Below are 12,500 nucleotides of genomic sequence, written 5' to 3' on the forward strand. Positions count from 1 at the left end.
GAGAACTATTAAACTTCTTAAAGGAGAACTATTAAACTTCTTAAAGGAGAACTATTAAACATCTTAAAGGAGAACTATTAAACATCTTAAAGGAGAACTATTAAACATCTTAAAGGAGAACTATTAAACTTCTTAAAGGAGAACTATTAAACATCTTAAAGGAGAACTATTAAACTTCTTAAAGGAGAACTATTAAACATCTTAAAGGAGAACTATTAAACATCTTAAAGGAGAACTATTAAACATCTTAAAGGAGAACTATTAAACTTCTTAAAGGAGAACTATTAAACATCTTAAAGGAGAACTATTAAACTTCTTAAAGGAGAACTATTAAACTTCTTAAAGGAGAACTATTAAACATCTTAAAGGAGAACTATTAAACTTCTTAAAGGAGAACTATTAAACATCTTAAAGGAGAACTATTAAACTTCTTAAAGGAGAACTATTAAACTTCTTAAAGGAGAACTATTAAACATCTTAAATGAGAACTATTAAACATCTTAAAGGAGAACTATTAAACTTCTTAAAGGAGAACTATTAAACTTCTTAAAGGAGAACTATTAAACTTCTTAAAGGAGAACTATTAAACATCTTAAAGGAGAACTATTAAACTTCTTAAAGGAGAACTATTAAACATCTTAAAGGAGAACTATTAAACTTCTTAAAGGAGAACTATTAAACTTCTTAAAGGAGAACTATTAAACATCTTAAATGAGAACTATTAAACATCTTAAAGGAGAACTATTAAACATCTCAAAGGAGAACTGTTAAACATCTTGTCAATGTGATGGTTCATTATTCATATTCAGGGTGTTTGAAGTGCCCATCGTCGCCCCCTGTTGTCTCTGGGCGGAAAACCAGTCTGAAAACATGACAGACTCCGACCTGATGAGAACCGGGAAACCCTGGCTCTTTTTTTGAACATTAAAAGTTTTCGTATGGAATTATGATCTTGCTTCAATAAAAAAATTAAATAAATTACTCATCTTTGAAATGTCAGCGTAAACCTATCAGATTCCAACCTGGAAGCCTCCTCCACATTTCAGGTTCATGAAGCACCGCTTGCTCTGAGTATCACATCTTCATTGTGACAGTATTGATCCGTGAGTCGTTTACTCAAATAATTACCATTTGTCCTGACAATATTTGTAAAAGTCACAAAAGCTGCATAAAAGGCCCTCTTAAACATGATGTACAGCCCAGACAGTGATCCTATCCGCCACCTTTGACCTTTGCCCTCGCCTGCTTCCTCTCCCCGGATGCCCCTGGCCTCTTCCTCATCCTGTCTCTGACCACACCTCTCTCCAAGCTGCCGTCTGATTGGTCAAACACATCTCGGGGAGTCCAGTGATGAGCCGTTTTCTTCACGTAAGTGTCCGAGGGCTCGACGCTGCCTCCTGACCACACTGACGAGGCACTGACCGCTCCGGCTCTTCCCTCCACCCCCTTCTCCCCCCTCTGCTGCTCACACGGTGATTTACAATGATCAAGGAGCCGGGTTAGACTGATTAACTCCTGTTTGGTGCCCGACGAGTGGCGGCGCTTTGAACCGGAGGAAACATAAAGGCCGCTTCCTGTGTGTACTTTTTATACTTGATCTGAGCTCCAACACAGCTCCACGCGCTCAGGGACGATTATATTCTCATGATCTGTACATGTGACGACGTTGTAATGATGGTGGAGGGCGAGGATGATGGAGAATGTGTGTGTGAGACGATGTTGGAGAGATTAAAAGGAGTTAATGAAGTGGTGACTGGGCAGTGGGAGAGTTTCTGTCGATGTGTATCTGCAGAGACATTTGAACCGTTTACTGCAGTGTGATCCGTATTTGTGGCAAAATACACACTTAATGATTCAAAAAATTAAACAAATTAGTTCCACAAAAAGAGCAAGGAAGTCTTTTCACGAGCATTACAACTTTTCAATAGATATTTAACATGTGCTGACAGATCCGAGCAGCACATTCACGCCAAATGTACTATGTTAAAAAATATCATAATATAAATATCATAGCATTATAATATCATAAATTACCTATTACTGTCTCACCCTAAAGGAACTGTCTTTTTAAATATGGGATTTTTCATGACACAGCATTCAACTTCTTAGAGAGAAAGGTGCAGTTTAAGTAAAGAAAAATAATATATATATACATACTTTATGCCAACACTTTTATGAATTGTCTAAAAGTAATTTATTCTAGATTTTTTACAGTATTACAGTCACACCACAGGACATTTCAGTTGCCCTGTGGTGTGACTGTAAAAATTGTATAATTTATGTAACATGTGCACTGTTGAGTTGAATGTTGGAGAAACATAAATCATTATTTAGAAAGTCATTCAAAGTGAAAAGGGAAGTGTCTGTTTATGCGATGTGGGAACATGAATTTAAAATCGGACTTTGTATGCTATTTTGGGATATCAATAATTACACTATAATTATATAAACATTTGAAAACACTGAGGTAAAACAGCAAAAATACGTAGAGAACCATACAGCTGTTCATTCCCCCCCAAACTATACGACCCAAAAGAACCCCCTCTCACACGTACTGTACTCACGCAGCGCTTCTTGTCATGTACTTTTTCTATTTTTGGGAGCTTGGACCTTTATTCTGGGGCCCTCTTTTGGCTCTTGGGGTTTGCTTTGATAGTGCAGCATGTTCGTGTGGAGATGACCCTGATGCAGAGATGAGCCACTGTTATTACACTGAACAGAACAAGAGCCACACGCTGCACTCGAGGCTTTGATTATTGATTATTTGAACATATAAAACTGAATCATTTATGACACTACATTGTTTCACCCTTGCACACAAACGAGTAGGAAATATGTAAATACTGAAAAAATGTCCAAATTAATTTCAAATGAATACTATGCAGGTGAATAAGTATTTAAGTATAGTTTTTATGTAATTTACCTAAAACTATATACATTTTCCCTATATAGAAATGATCATGTGATGTTTTCATTCATCTGAGGTTTATGTGTAGAAGAGATTGGTCATATTTGGGAAATTTAAACCAGGAAAATGAATAGAGCAGGTTTAAAATTACTTGCTTCATTTTGTTGATATTTTAAATTAAAAAAGAAATGACAGAGGGAATTTTGTATTTGAGTGAAATATGTTTCACTGAAAATTGACGTAAAAATTCAAATTCCAAATGTTCGTAAAATAGAATTAAGTGGATTCAATTAAATAATAAAATGTATTTAGTTCGACAATGTTGTTTCAAAGTGAAAACTAATATGTTGAAACCAAACATACTATTTTAATGATTTTTTTTTAATAAAAATATATTTAAAAAAGAATAAATCAAATAAAAATAAATAAATACAAAAAATTAAATAAGTAAATGTAAACAATAATACAAATAACAATAATAATATAGAAATAGACTATTACAGTATGAAAAAAATAAATGTGGTGTCAAGGTCTCCAAGCTCTTAATGCAAATAAAAATCTTAAATTCTATATAAAAAATATATATATAATACGTAACCATTAATTCATGTCATGTACACTTTCAGTAAGTTGATGACTCATATTTTTAGTCCTTGCTTTATTGTATTATCGGGTGCTCTGTTACTGGATACATGCAGGGGTCAGAGGTCGCACTCTCACTGCTGCTGATAAGAGCCACTTGTGACTGCGTGCCCTTGAGCAAACACTTCCAGAGGAGCGAGGCGTTATCAGATGACAGTAAATCACAAGGCAGCAGCAGGGGGACGACGCAACGCAAACAGGGACAAGTGCTTGAGGATGCCCAGGTGCATTCTGGGTATCAAAACATTGACTAGACTGACAGATTCTAGTGTTACAAACAGCATGAAGTCAACACCAGACAGATTAGCGCGTTTAGATCTGTCGACACTAAACAAACAAGCTGTCACAAAATGCTTTCTTTTCCAAAAATGTTTCGAAACAATGGAGTGATTACATTTTTTTAGTTACTTTTCAAAATAGTTAGTTTGTAATTAATAAAAGGATAAAAGGCAAATTTAGGATGTTTTATGACTCATGGAACAACTGCAAAAAGCTATGTATTTGCCATTTTTGAACTAAAAGTACAAATGTATAGGTATTTTAAAGATGTTTTATTACATTTAAAGGCACAGTACGTAACTTTTGTTTTTTTGGGATGGATGAAACTAATGAATAAATTAAACGTATCTGAACGGATCATGTTCCACACAGTTTAAGTTTTTGATTTCCATTGAATTTTGCAGTTGAATTCCCACCTCCAAAAAGTTACATACTGTACCTTTAAATTTAATATCTACAATGATTTTTGTAAATTGTATTAAACCGTTAGGTATTTTGTGTGTTGTTGTTATAAGACTCATTAATCTGTGGGCCGTGTGATCCATCAGCTGCATCGGCCCAGCGCCCACAGGCCTGACAGAGGGACACTATCAGGGCCCCGGGGCCAAAGGGTGGAAGGGGCCATGGTGAGGGGGGTCTGGAGTTATTTATCTATATCAGTGTCAGGGCCAGTGGTCGTGACTCGGCAGTCGTAAGCACAGGCACATGACCACATGAGTTTGAGGGACAGGGCAAAGTGCAGAGCTTTATAAAACTCCTGTAAAGCCAAGAGTTTGGTTTTATTTTAGTTTGAACATGTATAACCATTTATTTATTCATACATTTATTTGATCTGTTGCACAATGATGCAATAAAAAGTTGATGCTGATTACTTATGTTTTTATCATGTTTGCTCTCTGATTTTAATGCATTTTAATGATTGTAAATGTGCAAATTGCGCAATATATAATACATTTTGCTTGCTTGCTTTTTATATCTGAAATTGAATGATATTTGAAAGAGTCACCAGTAGTAAAAGTGCTGTGTTTCCAGAAGTAGAAACTCATTTTGACTAAACTGGACTTGACTAAATGCACTGAGGGAGCAGGGCGGCAAGGAAATGGAGATCTTGATTGTTATTATACTTTTTTATGATTATGAAATGACTGTACAGTTTATACGCATTGCAATGTTTTATGCTGTTTGTTCATGCTGGTTTTGTTTGTCTGCAGAAGGAGACGAGATATGACCGGTACAAAGCTCTGATCTGACATGACAGTGTGCCACAACCATGTTTTTGACCATATTTTAACTTTTTTAACAGCAGACTCTTCTTACTCGCATACTAATCATTAATAAAACCAGATACTACTTTGAGCAAGTATCAATAAAAAAATGTGACCTTTCTGAACAGTTTTAGACCGATCTGACCTGAAATAGACCACAGGAAAAGGAAAGTACTTTTATTTTGTGTTAAAAATGACTATATCGAGACTCAAAATTGAGTTTGAAATATTCATACTGAAATATTCATACTAAAATGACTACAGCCAATGATTATTTAATGAATTGTCGTTGACTATAATACATTTCATCTTTCAAATATGTAAACGTTCTGGCTTTTTTTCTTGGTTCAATATTACGATGGTTAGGGTTAATCCAAAATATTTAGGACAAAAGTATGAAATCTTCAAGACGCCGGTTTATTGCGTGAAAACAAACTTTGCAATCGGACTATTATCTTTCTTTCCTATAAACAACTGCTGATTATTGCACAAGGCTGCAAGACAAAGGCAGACTGTCAAATAAAAAAACAATGTCATAAAGGAGAGTAATACTGTTTAAATGCTCAAAATACTACCAACCATTGCAATCTTTCCCCAAACAGGTTAACTTATTTTTCTTTTTCTATCTTTTTTTAATCAGAAATTCCAGAACACAAAAAGAAACCCACGTGGCCTTTCACGTTCCAAGCCTGAATTTTCAAACGCTGAACTTTCAAAAGCTTTCATTTTTTTTAAACCTGCTTTTCATCAGTGTGAATATATTTCGTAACCAGCCAAAATAAACCGTAGAGAATCAAAATAAGCCAACAATGCAACTGAACTTTTCCCCTTTTTTCCCTACAAACATTTAGCTCGACAAAATAACAATGACTAGATTTTTCTGAAACATTTAGCTGATAAGATAATGCAATAAAATGTGAAAAATTACAGCAAACCACAACACTTTCTAATCAGGATAATCAAGAACGATTCATCAGAATTGCTCAAAAAAGATATTTCAAAATTATTTTTCAACAAAATAAAAAAGAGTGACCCACTGTCATGTATCTTCTGCTCAAAAGATATTGATCATTAAATAGAACATTTTTCACTTTTGTCTCACCTCATGTGGTTGTTATCTCAATATTATGAAACATGAGAAATGTAATCTTTGGGATTTTTTTTTCAAGATTTTTTCTCATGTGGGAAATTAAATGTCAAGAAAAACACTAATTACTGTTTGATTACATTTGTAAAACAACAATATAGTGATTCATACATTTTGAACAGAATAAGATACAGCAATAAGTGGATTATTTTGTTACCTAAGACAACCTCTTGTGTTGAAATTTAATTTTTAAGCCAAGACATTATTGAGGAATTCCGATGAATGTAAAAAATGTGAACGTGAACCTGAGACTTGAAGCCTCTTTTTTGCATTGAAATGAATATAAGACACACCGTTTTTGGGGGTAAATCAGAGTTGGTAAAGGTGTGAGATCCGACCACGTTATCATCATGTGACAGTCCCGACCCACCTGGACCTTTGTGCTCACACCGCGCTCAGTTCTACATTTTACAGCCACAAATGTCCCTATTGTAGCTCAAACGCTCATCTTTAAAATTACATTGATTGTTGAGCTTTCAACTTTTTTTTTTTTTTTCATATCACATTTAATTTTCTTTCAACAGGTGAATTTTGACATAGTTTTGGAATATTTCACTTTCACAGTTAGCCGTTGTGACAGGCAACAACCTATTCCAAAGTTCAATATATTTTCTTCAACATTTAGCTGACAAGAAAATGCAACAAAACATTAAAAACTACAGCAAACCACCACATCAAACAATCTCTCAAAACTGTTTAACTTTTCCCAACATTTTTTGGCCCATTTAAGGCGAGACACTTTGACAAAAATATATATTTATTTATTTGATTATTTATTTTTGCTCAGTTTGCTCTTTCGACATTTAAGTCTTAAGGTGGGAACAACAACCGTCTCATGTTTGCTGTTGTTAACTTGCATTCACAGATTTATATGAGACATTGTAACTTTGAAGGCAGTTTGCAAAAATGCCTTTTTTTTCTCCCACAGAAACTTAAAGATCAGATCTTAAAGCAGCACCTACACACCAAACTTTACAATTTGGTACTTAACCAGATTTTGACAGACACAAGGATTTGTTCATATCTTAATCCAAGTCTGATTTATTCAAGTTTTAACAGGAAAAAAATCAGGCAAATTTCTTTAATAGCAAAATCGAGTTTTCTTTTCCAAAATCCACTGTACATTTTTTGTATCTAAGATGAAGGCTTTTTTTATATGTTCGAAATATGTGCAATTAGGGGGGAAAAGTGCCTTATTTATACGAAAACATTACGTGATGAAAAACGTGCAATATATTGTTATCTTACATTCTTAAAGTTTCAAATTGACACATCCACATTTGAAGTTGTTTCCCTGTTCACCTGCAGTGCCTTAAAACCCCAGCCCAAAGCAAATGAAGAGGACCTACAGTTGGTGCTCCTGCGGTGCTGCCACTCTCGGTGCGCCAGCCCGCTGATGCACGCCTTCAGCGCCTTCTCCTGCAGCATGCACGAGGACGGAGACGCGGTGTAGAAGTCCAGCATCTGCCCGGGACTCACCGCCAGCACGTCCATACAGTCAAACATGTCGGGTGCAAAGGGGGGAAAAAATCCCAAAAATAAAAGAGACAAAAAATCCACCAGCAACAACAACAACAACAACAAAAACAACTTCTGTCGATTGCCAACTATTCGTCTTGACGCGATCCCAAACCAAACAACTCCATCCAAAACTCCTGCGACTTCTTTTATTTATTTATTTTTGCGTCTCCTGCTGCTTCTTCCTCTTTTTCTTTCTCCCTCTCCTTTTTCATTCACGTCTTGGCAACAAAATAAAAAAAGAAGAAGATTCCGTCACTCGTCTCCGTTGTCCCGCGCAGGAATTGAAGCTAAAAGAAGCATAAGAGTGTCCACGCTCCGAGAAGACGCGCTCTGCCGCGGGACCGCTCCATAATAACAAGCAAGCCCGGAGTAACTGTGAAAAAACATCCAAAACCAAAACGCGGCAACAGTCTTAAAACCACGCGTAAAAGATGATGAAGGATGCGCGTTCTGTCTTCATTCCGCGCCGCGCGTTTCCAAACTTAAACCGCGGCGGAGGAGAGAATGAAAGATTGGATCGCCTAATAATATATGCGAGTGAACTTTCCGTGAACCCTTCCCAGGCTGAGCTGACCTTCAAATGACCCAGGCGGGCAGGCAGGCAGGCAATGCAGGCGGGCGGTGCGAGCTGACATCACCGCGCGGCAGGCACGCACACGCACGCACGCACACACACACACACACACACACGCACACACACACACACACACACACACACGTGGGCGCGCACCGGGCTCTGCAGCGCGGAGCAGGCGGAGCGGAGAAGCGCAGGCAGAGGGAAGAGAGGAGGGAAGAGAGGAGGGGAGAGAGGAGGGAAGAGAGGAGGGGAGAGAGGAGGGAAGAGAGGAGGGGAGAGAGGAGGGGAGAGAGGAGGGGAGAGAGGAGGGAAGAGAGGAGGAAGAGAGGAGGGAAGAGAGGAGGGGAGAGAGGAGGGGAGAGAGGAGGGAAGAGAGGAGGGGAGAGAGGAGGGGAGAGAGGAGGGAAGAGAGGAGGAAGAGAGGAGGGAAGAGAGGAGGGGAGAGAGGAGGAAAGAGAGGAGGGGAGAGAGGAGGGGAGAGAGGGAGAAGAGAGGAGAGAACCACCCTTGGTGGTGATAAACTTTAACTGTAGCTTCAGCTCTCTTCCCACCACCAATCACTCACACCAGATCCATACTAATGTCTAAGGACACAGCAATACAATAATCCCTATAACATGGTACTAAATATATTTTCTTTTTTGTCAATGTTACATTGTACACTGTCCCTGTCCCTGTGAAAATCAACCACCATTTGAGTATGACTGAATACCATTAGTACTACCTCACGTCACATACAGATCACACACAGATCACACACACAGATCACACACAGATCTCACACACGGATCACACACGGATCACACACACAGATCACACATACATATCACACACAGATCTCACACAGATCACACACACAGATCACACACAGATCACACACAGATCTCACACAGATCACACACAGATCACACACAGATCTCACACAGATCACACACAGATCTCACACAGATCACACACAGATCTCACACAGATCACACACAGATCTCACACAGATCACACACAGATCACACATGGATCTCACACACAGATCACACACAGATCTCACACAGATCACACACGGATCTCACACAGATCACACACAGATCACACACAGATCACACACAGATCACACACAGATCACACACACGGATCACAAACGGATCACACACACGGATCACACACGGATCTCACACACAGATCACACACAGATCTCACACAGATCACACACAGATCACACACAGATCACACACGGATCTCACACACAGATCACACACAGATCTCACACAGATCACACACAGATCACACACAGATCACACACGGATCTCACACACAGATCACACATAGATCTCACACAGATCACACACGGATCACACACGGATCACACACAGATCTCACACGGATCTCACACGGATCACACACGGATCTCACACACAGATCACACACAGATCTCACACGGATCACACACGGATCACACACAGATCACACACAGATCTCACACGGATCACACACGGATCACACACAGATCTCACACGGATCACACACGGATCTCACACGGATCACACACAGATCACACACAGATCACACACAGATCACACACAGATCACACACACAGATCACACACAGATCTCACACAGATCACACACAGATCACACACGGATCTCACACACAGATCACACACAGATCTCACACAGATCACACACGGATCTCACACAGATCACACACAGATCTCACACACAGATCACAAACGGATCACACACACGGATCACAAACGGATCACACACACGGATCACACACGGATCTCACACACAGATCACACACAGATCACACACAGATCACACACAGATCACACACGGATCTCACACGGATCTCACACACAGATCACACACAGATCACACACAGATCACACACGGATCACACACAGATCACACACAGATCACACACAGATCACACACAGATCTCACACACAGATCACAAACGGATCACACACACGGATCACAAACGGATCACACACACGGATCACACACGGATCTCACACACAGATCACACACAGATCTCACACAGATCACACACAGATCACACACAGATCACACACGGATCTCACACACAGATCACACACAGATCACACACAGATCACACACGGATCTCACACACAGATCACACATAGATCTCACACAGATCACACACGGATCACACACGGATCACACACAGATCTCACACGGATCTCACACGGATCACACACGGATCTCACACACAGATCACACACAGATCTCACACGGATCACACACGGATCACACACAGATCACACACAGATCTCACACGGATCACACACGGATCACACACAGATCTCACACGGATCACACACGGATCTCACACGGATCACACACGGATCTCACACGGATCACACACGGATCACACACAGATCACACACACAGATCACACACGGATCACACACGGATCTCACACGGATCACACACAGATCACACACAGATCTCACACGGATCACACACGGATCTCACACGGATCACACACGGATCACACACAGATCACACACAGATCACACACAGATCTCACACGGATCACACACGGATCTCACACGGATCACACACGGATCACACACAGATCACACACAGATCACACACACGGATCACACACAGATCACACACAGATCACGCACAGATCACACACAGATCACACACGGATCACACACGGATCACACACAGATCACACACGGATCACACACAGATCACGCACAGATCACACACAGATCACACACGGATCACACACAGATCACACACGGATCACACACAGATCACACACGGATCACGCACAGATCACACACGGATCACGCACAGATCACGCACAGATCACACACGGATCACGCACAGATCACGCACAGATCACACACGGATCACGCACAGATCACGCACAGATCACACACGGATCACGCACAGATCTCACACAGATCACACACAGATCACACACAGATCACACACGGATCTCACACACAGATCACACACAGATCTCACACAGATCACACACAGATCACACACAGATCACACACGGATCTCACACACAGATCACACATAGATCTCACACAGATCACACACGGATCACACACGGATCACACACAGATCTCACACGGATCTCACACGGATCACACACGGATCTCACACACAGATCACACACAGATCTCACACGGATCACACACGGATCACACACAGATCACACACAGATCTCACACGGATCACACACGGATCACACACAGATCTCACACGGATCACACACGGATCTCACACGGATCACACACAGATCACACACAGATCACACACAGATCACACACAGATCACACACACAGATCACACACAGATCTCACACAGATCACACACAGATCACACACGGATCTCACACACAGATCACACACAGATCTCACACAGATCACACACGGATCTCACACAGATCACACACAGATCTCACACACAGATCACAAACGGATCACACACACGGATCACAAACGGATCACACACACGGATCACACACGGATCTCACACACAGATCACACACAGATCACACACAGATCACACACAGATCACACACGGATCTCACACGGATCTCACACACAGATCACACACAGATCACACACAGATCACACACGGATCACACACAGATCACACACAGATCACACACAGATCACACACAGATCTCACACACAGATCACAAACGGATCACACACACGGATCACAAACGGATCACACACACGGATCACACACGGATCTCACACACAGATCACACACAGATCTCACACAGATCACACACAGATCACACACAGATCACACACGGATCTCACACACAGATCACACACAGATCACACACAGATCACACACGGATCTCACACACAGATCACACATAGATCTCACACAGATCACACACGGATCACACACGGATCACACACAGATCTCACACGGATCTCACACGGATCACACACGGATCTCACACACAGATCACACACAGATCTCACACGGATCACACACGGATCACACACAGATCACACACAGATCTCACACGGATCACACACGGATCACACACAGATCTCACACGGATCACACACGGATCTCACACGGATCACACACGGATCTCACACGGATCACACACGGATCACACACAGATCACACACACAGATCACAC

The 12,500-nt window shown here is 40.6% G+C and overlaps 1 protein-coding gene across 2 annotated transcripts in view; it reads right to left on the reverse strand.

Moving 5' to 3' along the window:
* LOC140361615 (retinoic acid receptor beta-like) overlaps positions 1 to 12,500 on the reverse strand; it is a 147,040-nt gene that overhangs the window by 101,257 nt on the left and 33,283 nt on the right. The window contains exon 1 of one of the 2 annotated variants that reach the window (XM_072447347.1): positions 7,591 to 7,779. The exons of the other annotated variant lie outside the window; for it this stretch is intronic. Coding sequence (XP_072303448.1) covers positions 7,591 to 7,747 — 157 coding nt within the window. The 5' untranslated portion in view covers positions 7,748 to 7,779. Of the gene's footprint in view, positions 1 to 7,590; positions 7,780 to 12,500 lie in introns of those variants that run through there. 2 annotated transcript variants of the gene reach the window in all.

The sequence above is a fragment of the Eucyclogobius newberryi genome, unplaced genomic scaffold (assembly GCF_026437365.1).
Source record: "Eucyclogobius newberryi isolate DKJ021-1_F unplaced genomic scaffold, fEucNew1.0.hap1 SCAF_16, whole genome shotgun sequence".
In the NCBI taxonomy this organism is placed as follows: Eukaryota; Metazoa; Chordata; class Actinopteri; order Gobiiformes; family Gobiidae; genus Eucyclogobius; species Eucyclogobius newberryi.